The following is a 23,666-nucleotide window of genomic DNA, read 5'->3' on the forward strand; positions in this document are numbered from 1 at the left end:
ATGCGATGAGTTAGGTAATAGCAGGGCCCAAAAAAATAAAGAAAAATTGAAATATACATAATCTTTGATACACTGAGATTAGCCTCGCCACCAAGAGTATAGATTGTTGAATAATAAAATAGAAGTACAATAAAACCAAAGAACCAACCAGACATGTCCTTCAACAGAGAAGAAGATCAAAGATTAAAATTTAAAACATCCAAGAAACTAAAGGTGTCTTCGACCTTTGAAAGTATGAATTTAAAAGATGATTTACTTCGAGGAATATATTCATATGGGTTTGAAGCACCATCCTCTATTCAATCAAGGGCCATTACACAAATTATCTCTGGTAAAGACGTTATTGCCCAGGCGCAATCAGGTACAGGTAAGACAGCAACTTTCACGATCGGTCTTTTACAAGCTATTGACCTGAAAAGAATGGATTTACAGGCTCTAATATTATCTCCGACACGTGAATTAGCAAGTCAAATTGGACAGGTAGTGACAAATTTGGGTGATTATATGAATGTCAATGCATTCGCCATGACAGGTGGTAAGACTTTGAAAGATGATTTGAAGAAAATACAAAAAAATGGCTGTCAGGTCATTAGCGGAACGCCTGGGAGAGTGCTAGACATGATAAAAAGACAAATGTTGCAGACAAGGAACGTCCGAATGTTAATTTTAGATGAAGCTGATGAACTATTGAGTGAGACCCTAGGTTTCAAACAACAAATATATGACATATTTACTAAATTGCCCAAAAATTGCCAAGTAGTTGTTGTGAGCGCCACAATGAATAAAGACATCTTAGAAGTAACTAGAAAATTTTTGAATGATCCCGTTAAAATCCTAGTGAAGCGAGACGAAATATCTCTTGAAGGTATCAAACAATACATCGTCAATGTCGACAAAGAAGATTGGAAGTTCGATACTTTGTGTGATATATACGATTCTTTAACCATCACGCAATGTGTGATTTTTTGTAATACGAAGAAAAAAGTCGATTGGTTGTCTCAGCGACTAACACAATCTAACTTTGCGGTGGTTTCTATGCACGGTGATATGAAACAGGAAGAAAGAGATAAAGTAATGAACGACTTTAGAACCGGTCATTCTCGAGTACTGATATCAACAGATGTTTGGGCACGTGGCATTGATGTTCAACAAGTCTCTTTGGTCATTAATTATGATCTGCCAGAAATAATAGAAAATTATATTCATCGTATCGGCAGAAGTGGCAGATTTGGTAGAAAGGGCGTAGCTATAAACTTCATTACCAGAGCAGATTCGACAAAATTGAGAGAGATTGAGAAGTTTTACTCTATCAAAATAAAACTTATGCCAGCAAATTTTGCAGAATTATCATAAGGTATAAATAATATAGACTTATATACATAACATTAGGGTGCATGTTTCATATTATCTGCTTTGGCTTCCTCATATGGATTGTGATATCATTTGCAATTGTTCATTTTGTGTGACATAAAGCCTAATCAGTTCATCCAAACTTGAATCCCGAAGTAGAGCAGATAAATCACAAAATTGAGAAATCACGTCAAGTTCTATGTCCAGGTCCATTCCAAGTTTATCACTGCCAATGCTGACCTCTTCTCCATCATTGTTTGATTTGCAGTCACCGTCATGTGATGCAAGCATTTTTATTTGATTTTCCTCCAAGCTGAGGCTATTTGTTCTGTGCGACAAAAGCTCATATTGATCACTTATCACTGTAATATCCTCAAGGGATCCTGATTCATCCAGCTGGACAATTATGACATTCTCAAGTTCATCCTCATCCTGATTTATTCCTGCCGTTAAAGCAGTATCACTCGAGTCCACAGTTTCATCATCATTGTCTTCAAATAGATACTTTATATTGGTTGGAAACATTGCATAGTCACTTCCGTCGATGCTTTTTGATTCATTATTGTACTTTGATGGATCATTACTGCTGAGGCCCTTGCTACTTCTAACGTTTTCTTCTAATTTGTGCTTGACATTCTTATCATAAACGGTGACAGTAATGTTCATCTCAGTTGATATGCATTTCTCAAGCAGTCTTTCACTAATGACAATAGATAATGTAAATGGGATACCCTCTCTTTAGTAACAACCCTTTATAGGATGTATTTTTTATTATTCTTCCAATAAAAAGAATAAAAATAAAATAGAACTGATCCAACCGAGGTTTGAACTCGGGATCTTCGCCGTGTAAAGGCGACGTCTTGAACCACTGGACCATTGGACCTGAGAGCTATTGATGTTTAACAAAGCTCAATAGTGTCATAGCATATTTGTAGCCAATGTACAATTTGCAAACGCGCAATTAGAACCTGCTTGAAACAAACCAATATAAGTCATACAAGAGATTATCACCAAATTCGTAATTCCATTCTAGAACGTGGTCCTCGCTCAAATGAAACACCCGAAATATAAATGCACGAACAAATAAATTGGACCCGAGATTCTGCACTTCCACCCTTTAAGTATAAACTAGATCTTATATATTAGATATAGATAAGTAACATTCCGTAAATTATCGTGACAACTAGCTTAGCAAACAAGTTACCTCCCGGTTATCAACAAGATTGCTAAATGACCCTAATATTGCTCGAGGCCGTAATACAACAATGTTAAGACAAGAAGTCAGCTTGCTAATGTAACTAGTTGCGAGTGATACACATTGAGAACGAAGCTACCTGCTACCACTACGCCAAGTTTTCCGTAACTAAATTATATATATATATATAGCGATCCATACAAGAATCACCTGTCGGAATAAGCAGATTTATTACTATTTACATAAGTGATCGTACTTACATCCTGGAACACTTGCATGGCCAATGATATATGTCTAGCATTTGTCTCAAGATGAAAAATGATAAACTGCTGTCTGATTGGTGGATGCAATTTGACTTAGAGAATTGTTAACTGAACGGCAACTTGGAACTTAATAAAGGATATGAGTCGTTAACTTGAACTTGTTGTAAACTCTCGAATTTATATTATGGTGACATCTAATATACACAATCGGCGTGTGTTTTATGCACCTCTCCTATATAGTTATAAAAAAATCTGCATTTATCCTTGATTGATACTACTAATTATCACCAAACACGTAAGAATGAGTAAAGGGCGGTTGAATGAGGTTTGAAGTTCTAAAAATTTCCTTTAACGGTTGATTCACAAGTTCGCTATGACATGAAAGAGAGAATTGATCAATTTCCATATATGATACCTTCTATACAAGAAAAACAACGTTATAGTTGTTTATTTGTTATACTAGGTTTCTTATTGAAATTATACATCCCAGGGCATATTACCTTTTGGATGTTGAAATTATGCGGTCTTTCTTATTACTGGCGTCATGTTATAATTGAAAGATAAGGGGCCGAATTATGTTTAGAGTTACTTGGAAATGTTGTTGAACTTGTAGTTGTGCGGTTCGCCGTAATCTATATATCATGGATTCTGGTATTATACTTGGTACCAGAGAGTTGTATGAGCTCTGCTTTCCGATTACTACGTAAGCTCATCGTCGCATTTAGATTTTTCTATTAAGGTATTCTTAGTATATCAAAAAAGAAATTCTACACATGTCATTAAGTAAAAACGTAGAAAATTTAGTCGTAACTGCATCTGCCGATCACTTGGTTGGCAGGAAATGCTAAATTCAAATATAGGGCCCGTTCAGTACATTGAGCGTGTTTATTTGCCGCATATTTGGTGCGTAACCATTTTATTTGGCTCTATCTAGCAAATCCAAGCAACGGGCCACAATCTGCTGCACGGAACGCAAATTTGGGCATCGTGCATTGTATTAATTTTCATTAGCGATTGTATTTTTATTCATTTCCTATTTAACCCAAGGAAAAAAAGATCACGTGGTGAAAATTTTTTACTTTTTTGTCGTTTCTTCGAATAATTGAATGAGATTCGACAGCAGCAGAATTGCAAGATATTGTTAATCACATTATAATAGAAGCAAAATAAATTCGCGACAGGTGGGCAAAGGGCAGACAATAGCATTGACATGTTAGACATCAACCAATTTATCGAAGATAAGGGTGGTAACCCAGAACTGATTAGACAATCTCAAAAGGCTAGAAATGCCAATGTCGAAATCGTTGATGAAATCATTTCTGACTACAAAGATTGGGTCAAAACAAGATTCGATTTAGATGAATTGAACAAGAAATTTAACAAGCTTCAAAAAGATATCGGTCTAAAATTCAAGACCAAAGAAGACGCCTCTGAATTGTTGGCTGAAAAGGAGAAATTAACCCAACTTAAGAAGGAATTAACTGAAAAGGAACAAGAAGAGGATAAGGACTTGAAAAGAAAGGTCTTCCAAGTTGGTAACATCGTTCATCCATCTGTTGTCGTCTCTAATGATGAAGAAAACAATGAATTGGTTCGTACTTGGAAGCCAGAGGAATTGGAAGCTGTTGGTTCCATCGCTTCTGTAACTGGTAAAACAGCCAGCCTATCCCACCATGAAATTTTGTTAAGATTGGATGGATATGACCCAGACCGTGGTGTGAAAATTTCCGGTCACAGAGGTTATTTTCTCAGAAACTATGGTGTTTTCTTAAACCAAGCTTTGATCAATTATGGTTTACAATTCTTAGCAGCTAAGGGTTACATCCCATTGCAAGCTCCTGTTATGATGAACAAAGAAGTTATGGCCAAGACTGCTCAACTATCTCAATTCGATGAAGAACTATACAAAGTTATCGACGGTGAGGATGAAAAATATTTGATTGCAACTTCAGAACAGCCTATTTCTGCCTATCACAGTGATGAATGGTTCGAAAAGCCACAAGAGCAACTACCAATTCATTATGCTGGTTACTCTTCTTGTTTCCGTAGAGAAGCTGGTTCTCATGGTAAGGATGCTTGGGGTATCTTCAGAGTCCATGCCTTTGAAAAAATTGAACAGTTTGTCTTAACTGAACCAGAAAAATCCTGGGAGGAGTTTGAAAAGATGATCTCTTACTCTGAAGAGTTTTACAAGTCTTTAAAGTTGCCATACCGTATCGTCGGTATTGTCTCCGGTGAATTGAACAACGCTGCCGCCAAAAAGTACGATCTAGAAGCCTGGTTTCCATATCAAAAAGAGTACAAAGAATTAGTTTCTTGTTCTAACTGTACTGATTATCAATCCAGAAACCTGGAAATTAGATGTGGTATAAAGAAAATGGGGGACAGAGAAAAAAAATATGTGCATTGTTTGAACTCCACTTTGGCTGCTACCCAGAGAGCTTTATGTTGTATCTTAGAGAACTATCAAAATGAAGATGGTTTGGTAGTTCCAGAAGTCTTGAGAAAATACATTCCAGGTGAACCAGAATTCTTGCCATTTGTCAACGAGCTACCAAAGAATTCCACTTCCAGTAAAGACAAGAAAAAGAAGAACTAAATATAGTAGAATGTGAAGGTCAAGTGACGTCATATATTCGCTGTTTTTGTTCAACTATTCTTATTCAAATGTATTCATCCATGCTTATTGATTGAGTTACATACACGTCCTTTTAAATAATTTTACTGCTCTCATGAATAATAAAATAAATAGAAATTGAGCCCTTACTAATCAATCCTGTTGGCTAACCCGTGATACTAGTTACCAAATAAAGAAACATTCTATGTCTCTTCAAGAAATATATTTCTTTATAACCCAGACCTTTCTGTTACACCCACTCATCTGCCAAAGTTTTCTCTCAAAATTAATTTTTCAAGTCCTTCCGGCCACGCGGCACTTTGCCTTGCAAATATCTCCTTGCAAGGACAATTCCTGGCTAGGCAGATTCTACTGTGGCAAAGACTGATCCAATGCTCTAGTGTTTCTACCTAAACCTACCGGGAACAAAAGCCTTTGTCTCAATTATGCGGATATCGTGGCTCTCCCGCGCTGGAAAGCTTCCCACAGCTATACGCATTTTTCAAAATTGCCGACAGTAGTAGAACCAGTCAAAAAAGTGACATATCTACATCTTGGTATTAATTGTAATATACTGTTTAAAACGTCGAAAAGGTACTTAAACAACCAGCGAAATGTCTACTGAATTAACCGTTCAATCTGAAAGAGCTTTTCAAAAGGTATGCATTCAACAGCAATAGTCTATCAAAAGGACGTAATGAAATTTTACCATTATAATAACTTTGCGGATGGTGTAAACAGATGGCTATGGAAGTATCTGTAGACCGTATGAGGATTTAGCAAATACTTTAATGGTGCCCAACGTGAATAATATTCACCATTCAACGTTTACCATGTTCTTATTGATGATGAACAGAACATTGATTGAGGGGTAAAGATCTTCAGAACAAAATTTTACAGAGTTAACCTTGAGATATATGATTATGAGTAAAATTTCTCCTATTTTTCCTTTATGCGAATAAGTTTACTAACGTTTGTATCATGTGTTTTTTTATTTAGCAACCACACATCTTCAACAACCCAAAGGTTAAGACTTCCAAGAGAACTAAGAGATGGTACAAAAATGCCGGTTTAGGTTTTAAGACCCCAAAGACCGCCATTGAAGGTTCTTACATTGACAAGAAATGTCCATTCACTGGTTTAGTTTCCATCCGTGGTAAGATCTTGACTGGTACCGTCGTCTCCACCAAGATGCACCGTACCATTGTCATCAGAAGAGCTTACTTGCATTACATTCCTAAGTACAACAGATACGAAAAAAGACACAAGAATGTCCCAGTTCACGTTTCCCCAGCTTTTCGTGTTCAAGTTGGTGACATTGTCACCGTTGGTCAATGTAGACCAATCTCCAAGACTGTTAGATTCAATGTCGTCAAGGTCTCTGCTGCTACTGGTAAGGCTAACAAACAATTTGCTAAATTTTAACCTGATTGTAAGATCGGGGTAAAACTTACATAAATGTTTATTTTATAATTATTTGTATAATGTATTAAAAATATAAATTCAATAATCTCCAATTCTGCAAAAGTAAAGGTGTTACAATTCAATGCATGTGATTATTTGGTGATTCTGTACTATTAACTTTTGCTACGAATCAGTAGATGCACCTTTTATTCATTATATATATATATATATGCGTGTGTGTGTGTGTGTGTGTGTGTGCGTTCTGTCAGTCCCTATCCTTTCTCAACTCATTCGTCCTAGCAATAACCTGATCGCGTCAGCTGTAGATATTTCTTTGCAGTCTTGAACCCTTTCCCTCATCTGCTCGTAACATAGTTTTAGTTCATGACCAGTTCTGGAAGAGCCGGATTTAGAGGCGGCTAAGCCATTCCAATCAATATTTGAATAAGCTACTTCAGTTGACTGCTTCAAATGTTGTAGTAGTCATTTTTTTTCAGAGAAGGGAATACTCAACACGCTTTTAGCCGCCTCATCAGTCACCAATTTGTTCCATTTATAGCGGCACTGTATACGGGATCTTGTTCCACTCATGCGTTCACTGACCACAGTCCAATTAATCATATCCTTAAAGGTAGGATTATCGCTAATCTTCTTTCCCTTCGGGCCCCTGGTATACATTTGATTGTATTCATCATCTTTATCAGCAGCCTCTATTTCTTTCATTCTTTGATAGCTGTGCGCTTCTTCAATCATTTCGTTTACTACCGTGGTAAGTAATTCTTCTTCTTCCTTTGACCACCTTTTGGAGCCCCTTTTTGAACCACATTTCATATAGTTTCTCCAACGATCTCTGCAATCTTCGGGCATTCTGCCAAGAAATTTCCCTACCTCAGTCCAATGACCTTCCTTTTCCATACATAGTCTCGCAAGTTCTTGATCTTCCTCTGGCGTCCACTTCCCACGCTGCTCGAAAATATGATATTTTCTTCTTATATGCTTATAAATTGAAGACCTGGTTCTATAAGACAAAACTTTGCTAATATTTGCCCAAAATCCATCTCTTATGACACCGTCAGTAGACCAAATTCTCTCACACATTTGGCGTCTATCTAAGTTTCTTATTTGCATGTATTTTTCAATAAATTGATCCAAAGCGTTCTCCTCGTTGAGACTAAATTTCCTCCCAACAGATTTTGTGATAGCACCGTCAACTACGGACGCCTTAACAACATCTGATCGCAGTAATTCAATACCCTCTCTCTCCTGATCCAGCCTCGGTTGTGACACCTCTAAATTGGCATATTTTTTGGGCAGCTTTGCCGTTCGCTTGATGTAGCTGCCATCGTTAGGAATTTCACCCAACTCGGTGTATATTCTCGAAAAAGTGATATTGTTATTATTGACATCCTTTTCTTCAGTATTTTCGTCAACTTGTGCCAGTTGATTTGGGTGTTTAACCAAGTATGTTTTTTCAGCATCAACATATTTATCAAAAGCTGTTTCAGCAATGAGGTCATCGGGTGAGAACGAGGATGGTGCTGTCATGGCATCGTCTAGTGTTGTTAACTCTGGATCCAGGACCATTTTTATCTTTGCCTTCCTCTCTTTGGATTTTTTCGATTTGTGGTATTTCCTTCTCTCTGACTTACCATTGGAAGTCCCTTTATGATGACTTCTCTTGTGCTTCTCCTTTGCCGGACTGTTATATGCAGCAGCAATTGCGGCCATAGCAACGGAGCCTGATCCAATATCATCCAATTTGCGTGAATTGTTCACATCAGATGTTTTCAAATACAAATCTATAGTCGTGTCCTTATCCCCATGGGACATTTTCGAATCGTGTTTTTTTTTCTTATCATGCTTTTTAGATTTCTTCTTAATCTTTTTGCCATGATCTTTTATGTCAACCCCAACGTATTTCAGTACTGCCTCTTCTACAGATTCCTTAGAATCTTTATGGTTCTGGAAATTTGTAACGGCTGAACTTAACGCGCTATCCATTATATCTTTTCCTCCTAACGATGGATCAGAAACACTTGCCCGCTTGCTGGTTGAACCAATGCTATTCTACCCAACTATGTTATGAAATGAGCTTACGTTACTACTGTAGGTGGTGAGCTGTGAAGCAACTGCCGGGGTAATTTGAGCGCGTTTTTGTAGCAGATGTAAAAGTTCCCTTCTCTACAAATAAAAAACTTTGATCTTGATTTTCGCTGCTTGGCCGTTTTTTGACCGCCTGGACCTAAGGAAACGAACGCATGTATACAATAGGTAGGTAGGGCGGAATTTAACATCAATGATTTCATTAGTTGAGGGAAGATATATACGATACATAGTTTGAAGTTCAACCCTTTTTGATTATATTCACACAGGTGGTGGAGGGGCATTGGCCATGTATATTTTATTTGATGAAGCCTGGTATTGATCCAACAAGCTTGTATAATGGCTCGGACCAAATGGCTCAAAGTCCTTGCTAGAGTTGGAAAGTCTCTGATAGAATCTTTGCACTATAATTACAAATTCAGCAAGACAGTCCAATGACTCTCCCATGATAGACAAGTTTTTGCCCGTTTTTAAAAGTGAATTGCCAAGCTGCGTGACGGAAGCCATAGCGCTGCTATTATAGTATTGTAGAACGTCGTAACACAGCTTCTCGAAATTCGGTAAATATATGGAGGGGAGATTTGTGGAAAGGACCATCAACTCTTTTATGGTTTCAATGGCAGTGAGTAGAGAACTACTTGCCACAAATGTTTTATCGCCAACAACAATTGACTTTCTGTGACCTTGGGATGCCTCATCCACTTCATCTTTCCTTTTGTCTTCATTTCCGTCTAAATTCTTGGAAGTGTGGAAACCTTGTGTCATGTCCAAAATAGCTGTCCATCTCAATGGGTCTATGTCTATACTGGATATAATATCGTTAACATCGCTCTGGATGGACGAATCAACGATATATGGAACCCATTTTTCGACGTCAATCTTTTTTTTTATATTGCGGTAATTTTTCGAGCTTTGTGCATTTGCATAATGCTTGATCTGAGACGCTAAAACATTACTTAGATATTTCGTCAAAAATTCACCGCTTAATATTTCACATTCTTGAATAAAAAGAACACATATAGCGTAAAACTTCAAGAAATAGTCATAGCGTAACGACAAATTCAATTCTCTTCTTACGGCAATGATTTTACCTGTCCGCAGCTGAATAATTCTGATTATTTCGTTGATACTAGTGCGTATATCCAACTGCGTGATCATATTATGCTGGTTTTCATTTGGGCTCTTCACAGATGCTAGCTCGTTAAGAGAAATATCTAGGAGCAACTTTTGATGTCCGTAAAGTCTTCGAAGAGCCTCTAAAGCATGTGTGAATATATTTACAAGCATGGATTGAAACTCGGCCGGTGTTTGTTCCTTTATTAACCGTGAGAGTTTGGATCCGCTCGTGGAGCCATTGTTATATTGTTTTTCGTCGTTGATATTGACATCTTTATCGGCCGAGTATGCATTTTCCATTGGTAGATAAATTTTTATAACAGTCTTGAGCTCCGCAATAGATCTTTCTCTATATAAGTCGAAGGCACTGGTTAGTTCTTCACATCTATTAAGCTTGACTATTAATTCATCTATCTCTGCGGAAAATTTATCAGTGAATACGGTTTGTTTTCTATCATTAGATCCATTTTGTATCCTATACAATGTTTCTTTAGGCTTAATTGCTTCACAGAAAGACTTCAGATCGTCTATAAGCAAGTTTGATAATTGTAGACTGAACTTCCCTCCTATTTCAATCTTCATATTCGTTAAAAACTCTCTTGTTACTGATAGGGCAGGTATCATTTTCAAATTAGTTAGTTTATAAGGCCATGAGCGGGTCCAGATTTGAACATCCTCGTTATTTGTATCGTCTCCCTTGATTAGATGATCGATAGACTTTATCAATTCCAAACAACTATCAAATTTGTCTTCCTTATACAACTCTTTACACTCATCCGTTTTACTTAACACTAGTTTCGCTTGCAATAGTCCTTGTTCCAGTTTCTCCACATTTTTTCTTTTGAAGATCATTTCTAGATGCAGTATTTTCTTTTGGATATTCTCTTCGTCAATGGTCCTGATGTTTTGTGTCAAATCCTTCAGCTCACTTATTGTATCATAAGCTCTTTTCTGGATATTATCAACTTCACTTAGTGCATGAAAAAATTTATGCGATGACTTGGATATTTCTGTAACCAACAATGTTTCTACGATATCCAAGTAATCATTTAATTTGTCCCTTAATTCAAAAAATGCCTCTTCTCTTTGCGTTTGTTTCTTCATATCTAACTTCGTTAAAAACAAGTCGATTGCGTCTAAAACTTTATGGAACGTTCGAGGGTTATCTAATTGGAATCTATCTGAGAAATAAAAGCTGGGTATATTACTTATTAAATCGGAATCGCCTTGTCTGAGGGTTTCTTCAAATGGCTCCTTATTTTTGTTGTCTTCCTCGCGAAGTTCTTTCAATTGCTCCATTTGATTCATGTTTCTTATGTTATTTGTGCTTTGAAATATTTGATATTCACCTTTGATGTTTTCGACGTAGTCCCTCACGTGGGTTTTCCAGTGATCATCAAGGTCATTTTTGCTCAGGCTGACGGGCGGAATATCTGCAATAGTGGGATAATTGAGCCAGTTCTTTCTTCTTGTATTCATCACGATTTCATAAACAGAATTATTCCCCAATGGTGAAAAATCCATGGATCCACTGTGTGTTTCATTCTCAAATCCAAATGATCTACTATTTGCAACAGATATGGTCCTCGAGTCAAAGCTTCTTCGCGGCGTTATTGAATCTAGACTCATTCTGGAAGATCTTCTCGCTCTTGGTGTCACACTGCCGGACATACTTAAAAGATCATCATTAAGAGAGGTGTCTCCTTCTATAGTAAAAGAGGCAGCATCGCTATTCCTGGAGGGTGATCCCTCAGGAACGACAATTGTGGGACGGCCGCCTACTTTTCGAAGTTCCTGACCTTTATTCTGAGATGCTTCATTTATGGACATCCTCCAAATATTCACAAAATATTTGAACTGTTCTTATAACCGTTCTAGATTGCCGATGGTGCCAATGGTGCCAATGGAGGTAAGCTGTGCTGCCTGAAGTTAACCTGTGTAAGGTTTTAATTTTTCCTTTCTCAAGATTGATGTTTGATTTTTTTCCTTAGAAAAAACCCTTTAAAGATCGAAGAGTAAAATATCAACAATGGTCAACATGAAAATCGTTCGACACGAATAAATACTAAATACTTCCTTTTGACACATACGGTTAGTTGCTAACATGAACAACCCACATTCTATGATGCAGGTCAATCAGTTCTTATACAAAAATGTCATACATTCTAGAAATATAGAGAAATTTTAGAAACCCAAAGCTAATATAATTGAGTACGTAAATAACTATTTCGGTGTTTACATTTCGTCCTTGACGACCCTAGCTGGTGCAGCTTTCTCGGATTGTAAAGATGGTACTGATCCACATTCATGAACTTTTACTTTCCTTTCATTTTTCAAACTTGAGAATCTTTTTTTAACTGCTACTGCTACTGCTTTCTCGTTGCCTTTCATCAGCTCTTTTCCACGGATGCAAGTACTTGCTTGCCATACCTTTTGCATTTTGCATTACTTTTTGTAGACTTTCGTTACTTGCATCTGTCATAGAAGTCTCTTTCCCTGTGATTTGGACATTATCAACTTTTTTGTTTTTTGTCTTGTCTACATCATTTATATGACAGTTTTCAAATCCTTTAGTCAAATTGTCCATTTCTGAGTGGTCCTGATGGTCTATTATACGTCCCTCTGAAACAACAGACTTAATTGATTCATTTCTTGGAGAAAAGTAACCTTCTATGGCAACATCACTGGATCCCACTTCGGCAGGTGAAGGAGTATTATTTACAATTCTAAAGCTTTGTGAGCTATCGGATGCATTTGGCGGCTTTGGGGGAGGTGTCTCTTTTTGAGCTCGGATGTTTGCTGGGTTGAAGACTGCATCGCTTTTTGTAGTAACTCCTTTATCCAATTGATTGGTTATTGGTACTAGCCCCTGTTCCTCATCACTGCTACTCTCTTCCTCACTCTCTGAATTGAATATGAAGTTTCCCGAAGAAGAATTACGTTTTAGTGGATACGGCCTAACAGCCTGCTGTGAATCTTTGTTAACGTCAGTTGTTCCCTCTATAAAATTCTTGGGATTTTTGGACTGAGAAGAAGGAACTGCTGAACAAGGTGGTTGTGCCATATTGCGTAGAGAAGTAGTAGATCCAGATTTTCCTAACGACAAGGTTCTCCTCAGTGATAATCCTTCGTCTTGGTTATCATCTACCACATGGTCGTTACCATCTTCTTCCTCTTCGTTATCGCTACTATTATACTGGGAGTCTTCAATAAACTGTTGTTCACTATCTGACGAAGAGCTGTAATTATCATCGTCATATAATAGCATGTGTGATCCATGTTGATGATCAGTATCATTCGTCGAAGCTTTATGCGGTTGTGGATCATGTTTTTTTTTGGACTCTACAGCATTGCTAAACTCATAGGTAGATGCATTGTCATCGGCAATAGCCGTCTGCAGGTCCATTCCTTCTGGAACATCTACAATATCACATGAATCTACTGGCAAGAAACTAGAGGTATCGCCAGTGTAAACCGAATTATAATCGTATATGTAATCATAACCTCTAGAAGTATTGACGTTATGCGAGACAGCATTACCATAGCCATTAAATTCGCTATTATCGGATTCTTCGTCAGATCCATAATTTAGAGTCGTATCGGGAAGTAGCTTTATTATGGGACGCACATGAGATCTGGAAGTGACAGATGACCCTATAGAGGAGTTATCTGTTATTGGAGAGTGAACTCCAGAATCAGATCTTCTTGAAAATCTAGCATTAATGTAGAGACCGCCATGTTCTTCATCTTCCGAATGAGATGACGATGATGATGGTGATGTAGAATCATCGTCGCTCGTATCGTTATCACGGTGGTTCGATACAGAGTTGGCTGTAGTAGATTCATGTTGAGCAGCTAACAATGGCATCCTGTTGTTGTTTATGGTGGTAACGTTCGCATTATTGTCAGCATCAACGCTTTCTCTGCCTTCGTCATCACCTTCACCACCTTCCGATTGTGATGCAGGATATCGTAGTGCCATACATTGTTCCACTCTGTCGTTGAAATGTATATGCCTGTTTTTAGTGGACTTGTTGGATTTTTCGCTTGGGCTCGAAGTTAATATTGACGATAATCCCATCGAATTATTTTCGTTGTCCCTGTTGGAATTAGATTTAAATGAAGAGGATTGCTGGAGATCAGAACGTGAGGAGGAATCCACATTTTCAGCTAAAACATGACCACTTGTATCCTTCAGTATGCCTCTATCTGAATGTGTAATTGACGGATTTTTTTGGACACGAAGGGCCGATTTCAAGAGCATATTTTCTTTGCCACTATCATTGTCGCCATTTGGATTTGCCTCCCAGGAATTCGGTATGACAGAAAAAGCGTCGTTTTTATCTGAAGGCTGACTTTTCAAACTAACGTTACTGTCTGATTTCTTTGGATAATGATAGTATTGGGCATTAACTTGGGCAGCTAAGGCATCAAAATCGTCATGAACGTCTTTATTACCGTTGGGATCCATTATTACTGAGGCATGTTTCATCTCCGTCATATGCTTCCTTGCCTCATTTAGTTTCCACAAAGCATTATCCTCTATAATTTCTGTGACTGTCCTTTTCTTCAAAATAGGTTTGGGAGCAGTTGCTGGTGATTTTGATTTCTTGGTGGGATTTGACATTCTTTTGGAATTTTCATCATCTGAACCATAACCCCTCTCTATATCATGCTCCTCCTCACTTTGGGCATTGCCTTCAGAATCGCGAACGATAGGACCATATAGCCACGTGACATCAGAATCCTTTGACCAATTGACCACTTCTGGAGATACCGTTTTCAAATTATTTCTTGCCTTTGCCCATGTTCTCCATGAGGCGTTTTCTAGTCTAGCAGCATTAACTAGATCCACATCTCTTTTCTTTTTCTTTAAGATAATATATTTCCAAGAGTTGGAAATTTCTGACTCCTTCCACTTATGTGAGAGGTAATCTACATGTCTTTCCGGTTCCACCACCACGTCATTATCATCCTGTGGGATCAAGTAGCTATCGTTGTCTGCAGATGGTGGAGAAACGGAAGTTGAGTGGTCGTGGTAATCATCATCGTAGTCATCATCTGGAGAATTGCTTGAAGAATTGTCAGATGAGTTGTCATAATATTCGTTGTCGTCATCATATAAGTCGTCAGACCTTCCTAACAGTTTCTTAGTGGGATCGATATATTCATCGAGCAGGCCCATCGATCTTGTTCTTTTCAGATTGAAAGTTGATTTATGGAATTCATCATCATTTTTTGCTTGAACAGCCATCGATACTGAAGGTCCCATATCTTCACCGTCATTGTCGTTATCGATAGCAGCAACATTATCATTACATTTGTTACTTTCGTGACTAGCATTTGTATTTACATGCTCATTTTCCGTATCTTTTTTACCGGCAAAGTAATTCGCCAGATTTGTTGGCATTTTTTTAGTTCTCCTTATTTTATGCTATTCCTTAATTTCTTTTTTTCTTTTAAAGATTTAAAATCTTTAATTGTGTTATCTTCGACTTTCCACGTTCGTAAAAACACCAGATGTATAGTCGGAATTATAGCAGCCGAAAGTTAACCTTTGCAAACGTTGTATACCAATTACTTCTCTTTGAGGAGGTGATGTTAAATGGTAAAGAAATAAAATTGAGCAAATATCTATATCTTGATATAGCTGAAGAATAGTGAAAAGAATACGAACTCTAGTTGTGACTTCTTTCCTTGTACTTAATGTTCAACAATAACCCTTTCTCAAGCTTTTCGTTTGAAGTCGCGTCTCCTATATGGTATCTTCTCCTGTCTCTTTCTTGTTCCTTAAAAGACCTGATAGGGGTATTTCAAAAATAGAGTACTTATGACTATCTATCTTTCTCTTATGGCTCGTTATTGTTCTCCTGTTTTGTCTTTCAAAAGGCTTGACACACAATCTCAGAACTGGTTCTTTCCTTTAATATCCAGTGTGGATTTTGAATGCAAACAAAAACAGAGTGAATAAAAAAGCTTTCGGCCCGGAACTAATTAACCCGACTCTAGTAAATATCGATGTCAGAAAAGAGACCACTACGACAAACAATGTTGAGGAAACAAGATGGGATTTATGTCCTAGTATAATTTGTGGAAAACATATCATCTTAGGCAAGATTATTTGGCAATACTGCCCCAAGCCTACAATTGGTGCAATTTAGCGTGATTATAGATATGAATTTCGTGCTGAGCGATTTGAACGGGCTGTCCGGGTAATAACAACGATATCTCATAACAACTTTTCAAGTCTAAGAACCGCTGAGGCTTACTCTTTTAGTTGTAAGTCTTCAGTATTTACGAACACTCGAAAATGGAACCCCCATTTCCAATGGCATTGTTGTTAGTTCCGAAGAACAACCTGAGTCCGACCGAATTCATCATATTTGTTTGCAAGGTCATGGAACTAAACTGGCACTGCAACGCCTGGTTCTTTTTTACTTGATTATGTCCCATCGGGTATTCGAGCTTGTTCCATAGTTTCTCTTCCTCCGTATTGTATATTTCTATTTCTCCATTGTCAGAAATACATAGTAGAAACTTATCAAACCAAAGTAGCCTCTGAGAAACTCTTTTCTTGTATTTTATACGACTTAAATCCTGTGGCCCCAGCTGTCTATAACTCGCTATACCGTCTAATTGAAAGATTTCTGTAAATGGCCTCCAAATATTTAATTTTCCATCCGTGCCAATTGAACATAGTTCTGAGCCCTCGTCGTTCCAAACAATGTCATTACAGCATCTCAAATGAGCTTTCAATTCGTTGGAACCAAAGTAGACATCGCTTCCGTTGTTATCATCGCTGTTTATAGGTTTAAATCCTTCTCTAGTTCTTTTCAATTCTAAATACAGCCTGTTCCTCATTCTTAGGTCCCATAACTTTATACCGCCCTCCGTATCACCACATGCGACGATTTGTTCCCTCACCGGGTTAAACTTGCAACATGAAATTTCGGACTGCATTCGTGTCTTATTGCCCATCCCGAGTGTGGTGATTCCTGAGTTCATGGTTCTCAGGTCAATCATTCTTGGATAGTAGTCTTCACTTGCTACGACAAGCAAGGAGCTGTCATTGGCAATATTATTATCGATTTGGTTTATTCTGTACCCTAAACTTATATTTTGAACTGGTTCAAACCTGTTCGTGTCCCATATCTTTACGGTCTTGTCGTTAGATCCAGTAAAAAACATGCCGTTATCTGTCCTGTACCATTTTAAAGTAGTGATCCCGTATTTATGATGAGATATTGAACCTCCAGCATCGGTTTCCAATAGCGGGCTATCTGTTTGAGAATTAGCCGCATTTAACATGACCGATGTTCGGCTGGAAATTGGTGTGTTAGATTGTCTATACATCCGATATTTATTCCTTTGAGTTTGAAAACTGTGTACTAATCTTGTAGCACCACCATCGTGCATTCGTGATTTCTTTTTTTTACGGCTTGGTGTTTGTGTCTGTTCATTATCAGATTGGTGAGGCTGTCGCTTGATGTAATTTAGTCTTTTATTGATCAGTTCCTGTTCACCTTCATCATTCTGATGCGATGATTCATCCAAACCCCATATGGAAAGTGATCCGTCATCTCCACCACCTAATAGCACTTGACCAGTATTGTCAACGTCCAGACAAGTAACACCTATATTTAATGAAGTTCCTTTGCTTGAATCATAACCGGACCACTTATTGAAGCGATAATTTTTCAAGTTTAATGAAGGATCTTCGAGAATCCTCTCGAATTCGTTTTGAATAACCCTCCTATGAAAATCGTCGAACGAGATTGTACCCAACCTGTATTGTAAAAATGGATCCATTACCATCAAGCTATTTGCACAGAGTAAGTTGTGGTTTATCTTATTTAAGAGATGACCTATCGATCGATGCCTTGAAGTACATCCGAATTTCGGAAATTTGTTTTTCCCTTCATTTGAAAAAACATCCTAAACAAAGGTAAAGGCTCCCCTTGATATATGAACATGTCCTTACAGATGACCGGGAAAATGAAATAAAGACAGTGAAAAAAGATGTCTGATATTTTGGATGAGATTATTATAGAAGACGTTGTGGCAAACTGCCCACAAGAGTTCTTGCAGTATCATAAATGCATAAGAGATAATGAGGAAAATCCAGCAAAGTGTCAAGACGGAAGATTGACGCTATCAAAATGTATTAAAGAAAAAGTGCCCAGTGTGAGAAGTATCATGAGGCAGTGTAGTGAGCCAATGAAAAAATATGAGCGATGCATTCGTGATAATATGGATAGTAAAACTATAGCTGAAAATTGTTTGGGATTCTTACAGGATTTAAGGAACTGTGCAGAATCACAAGTTGAAAACAAGAATATTAAGCCATCAATTAAAGGAGTGAACCTTGAATTAATCAAGGAGTAAATAGATAGCTCATATTCTTGTATTTCCGCCTCTTTTACCCTTGTCTATACGTTATATATATTTCTGTGAATACTTTTAAGAAGAATACTTCAAAAAATACTGAATTGAGAGTGTACATATTTTTTTTAAAGATATTTATACATACGTCTTGACATCTTTTCATCATGAAGTATGGCAATAAAGTTAAAAAGAAGATCTCGTCTCTGTGAAGAAACGAAGAGCTAAACAGAATTAAAAAAAAAAAAAAGACGTTCAGAATTTTGCAACGGTTTCGTAGAAAGTTTTACCTTGAATTTCGTGTACTTGCAATTCCAAGGCGGAAGGAGATCTTGAACCGTCACTGCCAGCGATAGTACCTGCACCCCATGGAGAACCACCGTGTACTTCGTCCATATTAGTCAATTCCGCAAAAACGTTCTTGTAACCCAATGGAACAAAGATGATACCATGATGAGCCAAGGTAGATAGAGAATTCATAATAGTAGCTTCATTACCACCACCAGTCCCAGTGGAGACGAAACAACCAGCAACTTTACCATGTAAAGCACCCTTGGCCCATAACCCTCCGGTGCGGTCCCAGAAAGCCTTCCATTGAGCGGGGAAATTACCAAACCTTGTTGGGATACCGAACAGGAAGGCATCATACTCCGTCAGGGTGTCCTGGGTGGCAATTGGGTAGTCTGGCTTTGGAGCACCGCCAAGGGCCTTGACGACCTCTGGAGATAAAGTTTCTTCGACCTGGTAAATGTCTGCGGATCCACCGGCAGCTTCAATGCCTTTCTTTTCAGCCTCGGCTGTGGCAGCAACGTGACCATATAGTGTGTAAATGATGATAGCGATTCTTGGCATGGTGTTCAATTGTTGTTTTTAGTTAGGAGAGGGGGGACCGTAATATTCTATATAATTGCCCTATTACAAATATCCTAGAAAAGGGGTAGGTACTACCTCGCTTCATCAGCTATCAACTTATATAGTTTTCTTTGTTGTTTAGAGAGAGAGTGAGAGTAATCTCAATCGTGCGGAAGGGGTCGCTGCGAAGTCAAAGCCTGTGAATACGCAGGGCGGATGCAGCCCCGCAGTATTAATAATTTTTTAGTAAGACGAGACATAAGAGGGTAACGTGTTGTACGGTGCGGCAATGATAGTACATTAATATTATATTAGTCAGAATAGAATGACAAGCCTCAACGTAATGTGGATTTCCTCAATTGTCATCAAGAAGGTTTTACTTTGGCGCTGAGACGCACTACTTAAATTTCTTATGCAGAGGTTACGCCGAAATGACGCTTGATCTCCATTATGTAGGGTTTAGTTAACATATTTTTTTTCTTTCTTCAATTGATATTTGAAAACAAGAAATGATTACTGAAATATAAAATAAAAAAAAATGGCAAGAAGGGCAGCAAGATTTTAAGTCGGACACATTAAACTAGGCAAGTTATCTCAAGGACAGGTGTGTCGTGAGGCCAAACATTCTATTTTTTTTCTTAAGAGCTCCGATGCTATGAATAGGAATACTTTAGTGTGTTTACAGACTAGCCATTAACTTTTCACTGGAGAAAAATTTTTCTGATCATGTTTCTCCGGGCATCAGTGTTCACAGCAAAGACTCCTCGATTATAGTGGCGTGTAAAATAAATGAGAAGACGCCCACATCCAAATGCCCAATGGAGGGGGATTTAGTCAATGAAGAAAGTGCAAGAATTGTAAACTTGTGCAAGTTGTGAAAAGTGGGAACATTACGTAGAAAAAAGCAGAATTAGAACGTAAAATTATGCTCGGTGCTCGTATTTCCTGATTTTGTTTTTAAATTTCTGTGCCGCCCACGAAGAGAAGTAAGACACAGAAAAGAACTGTAAACACATTAGATCCTACGTCTCTTTTTGCAAACTAAGTTCCGTATAGGAGTCTAAGCGAGGAAGAACTGCCTGGACTTCAAATCCTCCTGCGTTCTTTGGGTTAGGTTCTACGCAGATTGGTTGCTCTGTTTGTTTATTTGTTTTGGGGAACGCGGTAAGGCATTTCATTGCTTTGAGCGACTTTTTTTTGTTTGGCCCGCCGCCGTCTTTGCGTTGTTTTTTGCATGTGGTCAAACTCTCGGATTATTCAGAAAAAAAGGGTTCTTGCTCTTCTTATTCCCATCTACGGATTTCACGGAACAACTACCCCGAAAGAGAAGCACAGCTTTTATAAAAAGACCGTTCTAATTTGCTTCATTGGGTAAAAACGAGGGATTCGGGACACACAATCATACGCTAAATGCTGCGTGTAATAATCAACATGGTAAATCCCTATATTTTCTATTATATATAAGTAGAGTATTATAAAAGAAATGGAAGACTTTGTTTATACCATAAGGAACGTCCTTTCATTTGCTCTTAATCTTGTTTCCGGGCGGCTTTAGTTTATCGTTGCTATACTGCGTAAAAAAAAGAGTAATTGGAAAGTATGCCGTCATGCAAAAGTAGCAGCAGATTTCCGCTATAGTATGAGAGCTTTTTCTTTCTTTGTACCCTCCCACCTTTACCGTCATCTCTCTTCAATGGACTAAGGTAAGATGGTGCAGTAAAAAACTAGGAACACAAGAAAAACAAATTTGACGCACTGTTTAGGATTAGCTAGGTATTGTAAGTGTATTACTTTTTTTTATCGTCGCTCGGGGAATGATAAGAAGAGGCCCAATGCCACCGGTTCTTAAGTAATCTTCTTCTGTTTAATTTAGGCTAATAAAAGCAATCGCTCCCCTTTTTTCCCCTCGAGACAAGGGCGCTTAAAAAAAAGAGCTTAGTCAGACATGCGGATGCTATCAGCGGACTTTTTCCAAGCTGGAAAATGGGCCATCTTTTACCGTTGCCTCTTAAATCGAGAGAGTAACAGACGGAATTATCAAGGCGTCCTATTGAATAAACAGCCAGTCATCAAATACTAAAAATTCAATCATTACTTCTTAGTGCTGTTCATCTTAGCGCTAACCAGAAAAAGTAATACGTAATTCAACAACGGAGTTGAAAAATAAACTGAAAAAGAACGGTGCCGGTGCTAGTAAGAGGACGATGGAGGGAATTATTATTTCGAGAGGTGGACGCAACTTGCGATTGTAGTCCGCTTTTGCAGGAGACCCAAACCTCAACCACTTTGCTATTTCTCCTTTAAGAAATATATCAGTTTACGGTAATAGGTAAAATGAAAAAGGGCATGAAAAATATATCACTTGTCATCATCTCGCCTCGCTTTACCTTTTTTACTTAATCTTCTTCGTCTTCATCTATCCCATCCCTTTCCCAGTTTGGTCTTCTCCGGCTAACTCTTAGTGCAGTAAGCAGAAAAATAGCGTTTTTTTTCCCTCACAAGGACTTTTTTTGTTAACCGAAAGTCGGCATTTCTAGTTTTCCTGGACAAAAAAGGCAAAATGGAAATAAACACTCATACGAATCAGTCAAGATGTAAATAATTGACAGTAAAGACTGCACAAGGATGCCAGAAAAGCAGCTTAATTCTAGAAGTGATTTTATCACACATGGACATGAAGGGAAATGTATAAATACTGTCTTCGTAAAACAAAGGATCTCTTCACCTGGTTTCTTCATTTATAAGTAGTATCTTTTTTGTTACTTTAGAAGATTATCCTCACATCCTTTCCATTTCTCTCTATTTCTTCTTTTCCGCTTAGAAGTTATTTTTTTTATTTTATTTAAACTTAATTTTACCTCTTAGATCGTTGTCACTATCTTTTGTCCTTATTGTTAAGAAGCATCGTGAAGAAAAAAGAATAATAAAGATCTCCAGAAAAGAAAAAAAAAGTTTCCTCGAACAAAAAATTATTATTTCGATAACTTTTTCTCTTTCTACATTCTAATTTTTTGACCCCATTTTAACATTAATTTTTTGCTTTAATTTCAACTAATATCTAATTTTCACTTAATATCTAATCCTTTTCTTTTAACCTACGGAACAAAAGAAGAAAAAATGTCTACCTTTGAAACTTTAATTAAAAGAGGTGGTAACGAAGCCATCAAGCTCAACCCTCCAACCGGTGCGGATTTCCATATCACTAGTCGTGGTTCCGATTGGTTCTGGACATGTTTCTGTTGTTATTTATTATTCGGTTTGATTTTAACTTTGTTAATGTTCAGAAAACCAGTTAATGACAGATTTTTCTACCTCACCGGTATTGCTCCAAACTTTTTTATGTGTATTGCCTACTTCACCATGGCTTCCAACTTGGGTTGGATTCCAGTTAGGGCTAAGTACAATCATGTCCAAACTTCCACTCAAAAGGAACATCCAGGTTACAGACAAATCTTCTACTCTAGATATGTCGGTTGGTTCTTAGCTTTGCCATGGCCTATTATTCAAATCTGTATGCTTGCTGGTACACCATTTTGGCAACTGGCCTTCAATGTCTGTATTACTGAGTTTTTTACTGTCTGTTGGTTGATTGCTGCTTGTGTTCACTCCACTTACAAATGGGGTTACTACACTATCGGTCTTGGTGCTGCTATTGTCGTTAGCATCAGTGTTATGACTACCAGTTACAACTTGGTGAAGCAAAAGGCTAACGATATCAGATTGACCTTCCTAATTTTCTTCTGCATCATCATGTTCTTGTGGATTATTGCCTACCCAACCTGTTTCGGTATCACTGACGGTGGTAACGTTTTGCAACCAGATTCTGCCGGTATCTTCTATGGTATCATCGATCTTATTCTAATGTGTTTCATTCCAACCCTATTGGTTCCAATTATCAATCATTTCGGTGCTGAGAAGTTGGGTTACCACTTCGGTCCTAGTGATGCTGAAGCAGTCATGGCTCCAAGATCTGTAGTTGCCAGTCCAAAACCTGCTCCTACCCCAAAGTTGGGTAAAGACAAGAAGAAGTCTAAGAAGAGTAAGAAGTCCAAGAAATCCAAGAAGTCTGACGAATAGATTAATCGTCACACTAGTCATGAATCTTTTTTCTTCTGCCTCAATCATTTTTGAAGAATTTTCTATTTTTTTCGGACCATTCCTATCAATGAATAAAATTGTCTTTATTGGTTATTTGACAAGGTTGTTCTATTCCATCTACAATTTTTATCATCTTTTGTTTTATTCTCCAGACGTTTCACTATTTTGGTTCGTTAAATTGTCCATCTTTTGTCGAATTTTTATTTTCTATCATATAAAGTGCAATTCTAGACTCATTTTTAATTTAATGGATCCATTCAATCCATTTCGTCAAGCAATTATGCTG

The 23,666-nt window shown here is 37.7% G+C and overlaps 11 protein-coding genes and 1 non-coding gene across 12 annotated transcripts; 5 read left to right on the forward strand and 7 right to left on the reverse strand.

Moving 5' to 3' along the window:
• Nucleotides 1–153: 153 nt before the first annotated feature.
• On the forward strand, nucleotides 154–1,353 carry FAL1 (ATP-dependent RNA helicase FAL1; the record flags this gene model as incomplete). Its single annotated transcript, XM_056232401.1, has 1 exon — nucleotides 154–1,353. The coding sequence occupies one exon, from the start codon at nucleotides 154–156 to the stop codon at nucleotides 1,351–1,353; it is 1,200 nt and encodes a 399-aa protein (XP_056086684.1).
• Nucleotides 1,354–1,422: 69 nt separating this feature from the next.
• ATG31 (Atg31p) lies at nucleotides 1,423–2,016 on the reverse strand (the record flags this gene model as incomplete). Its single annotated transcript, XM_056232402.1, has 1 exon — nucleotides 1,423–2,016. The coding sequence occupies one exon, from the start codon at nucleotides 2,014–2,016 to the stop codon at nucleotides 1,423–1,425; it is 594 nt and encodes a 197-aa protein (XP_056086685.1).
• A 143-nt stretch (nucleotides 2,017–2,159) lies between these two features.
• On the reverse strand, nucleotides 2,160–2,233 carry Skdi_4.trna6V. The gene has a single exon. It is a non-coding gene; the product is annotated as a tRNA-Val (tRNA).
• Nucleotides 2,234–4,018: 1,785 nt separating this feature from the next.
• Nucleotides 4,019–5,407, forward strand: SES1 (serine--tRNA ligase SES1; the record flags this gene model as incomplete). The annotated part of the gene is made up of 1 exon (XM_056232403.1): nucleotides 4,019–5,407. The coding sequence occupies one exon, from the start codon at nucleotides 4,019–4,021 to the stop codon at nucleotides 5,405–5,407; it is 1,389 nt and encodes a 462-aa protein (XP_056086686.1).
• A 632-nt stretch (nucleotides 5,408–6,039) lies between these two features.
• On the forward strand, nucleotides 6,040–6,850 carry RPS11A (40S ribosomal protein uS17; the record flags this gene model as incomplete). The annotated part of the gene is made up of 2 exons (XM_056232404.1): nucleotides 6,040–6,084; nucleotides 6,425–6,850. The coding sequence occupies 2 exons, from the start codon at nucleotides 6,040–6,042 to the stop codon at nucleotides 6,848–6,850; spliced, it is 471 nt and encodes a 156-aa protein (XP_056086687.1).
• A 462-nt stretch (nucleotides 6,851–7,312) lies between these two features.
• NSI1 (Nsi1p) lies at nucleotides 7,313–8,830 on the reverse strand (the record flags this gene model as incomplete). Its single annotated transcript, XM_056232405.1, has 1 exon — nucleotides 7,313–8,830. One exon carries the CDS (start codon nucleotides 8,828–8,830, stop codon nucleotides 7,313–7,315), a length of 1,518 nt encoding a protein of 505 aa, XP_056086688.1.
• Nucleotides 8,831–9,193: 363 nt separating this feature from the next.
• VPS54 (Vps54p) lies at nucleotides 9,194–11,878 on the reverse strand (the record flags this gene model as incomplete). Its single annotated transcript, XM_056232407.1, has 1 exon — nucleotides 9,194–11,878. The coding sequence occupies one exon, from the start codon at nucleotides 11,876–11,878 to the stop codon at nucleotides 9,194–9,196; it is 2,685 nt and encodes an 894-aa protein (XP_056086689.1).
• Nucleotides 11,879–12,401: 523 nt separating this feature from the next.
• On the reverse strand, nucleotides 12,402–15,458 carry REG1 (protein phosphatase regulator REG1; the record flags this gene model as incomplete). The annotated part of the gene is made up of 1 exon (XM_056232408.1): nucleotides 12,402–15,458. The coding sequence occupies one exon, from the start codon at nucleotides 15,456–15,458 to the stop codon at nucleotides 12,402–12,404; it is 3,057 nt and encodes a 1,018-aa protein (XP_056086690.1).
• An 884-nt stretch (nucleotides 15,459–16,342) lies between these two features.
• Nucleotides 16,343–17,857, reverse strand: RAD28 (Rad28p; the record flags this gene model as incomplete). Its single annotated transcript, XM_056232409.1, has 1 exon — nucleotides 16,343–17,857. One exon carries the CDS (start codon nucleotides 17,855–17,857, stop codon nucleotides 16,343–16,345), a length of 1,515 nt encoding a protein of 504 aa, XP_056086691.1.
• Nucleotides 17,858–18,067: 210 nt separating this feature from the next.
• MIX14 (Mix14p) lies at nucleotides 18,068–18,433 on the forward strand (the record flags this gene model as incomplete). Its single annotated transcript, XM_056232410.1, has 1 exon — nucleotides 18,068–18,433. The coding sequence occupies one exon, from the start codon at nucleotides 18,068–18,070 to the stop codon at nucleotides 18,431–18,433; it is 366 nt and encodes a 121-aa protein (XP_056086692.1).
• Nucleotides 18,434–18,685: 252 nt separating this feature from the next.
• PST2 (flavodoxin-like fold family protein) lies at nucleotides 18,686–19,282 on the reverse strand (the record flags this gene model as incomplete). Its single annotated transcript, XM_056232411.1, has 1 exon — nucleotides 18,686–19,282. One exon carries the CDS (start codon nucleotides 19,280–19,282, stop codon nucleotides 18,686–18,688), a length of 597 nt encoding a protein of 198 aa, XP_056086693.1.
• A 3,117-nt stretch (nucleotides 19,283–22,399) lies between these two features.
• Nucleotides 22,400–23,359, forward strand: MRH1 (Mrh1p; the record flags this gene model as incomplete). Its single annotated transcript, XM_056232412.1, has 1 exon — nucleotides 22,400–23,359. The coding sequence occupies one exon, from the start codon at nucleotides 22,400–22,402 to the stop codon at nucleotides 23,357–23,359; it is 960 nt and encodes a 319-aa protein (XP_056086694.1).
• Nucleotides 23,360–23,666: the final 307 nt, after the last annotated feature.

Source organism: Saccharomyces kudriavzevii (genome assembly GCF_947243775.1).
Source record: "Saccharomyces kudriavzevii IFO 1802 strain IFO1802 genome assembly, chromosome: 4".
NCBI classification, from domain to species: domain Eukaryota; kingdom Fungi; phylum Ascomycota; class Saccharomycetes; order Saccharomycetales; family Saccharomycetaceae; genus Saccharomyces; species Saccharomyces kudriavzevii.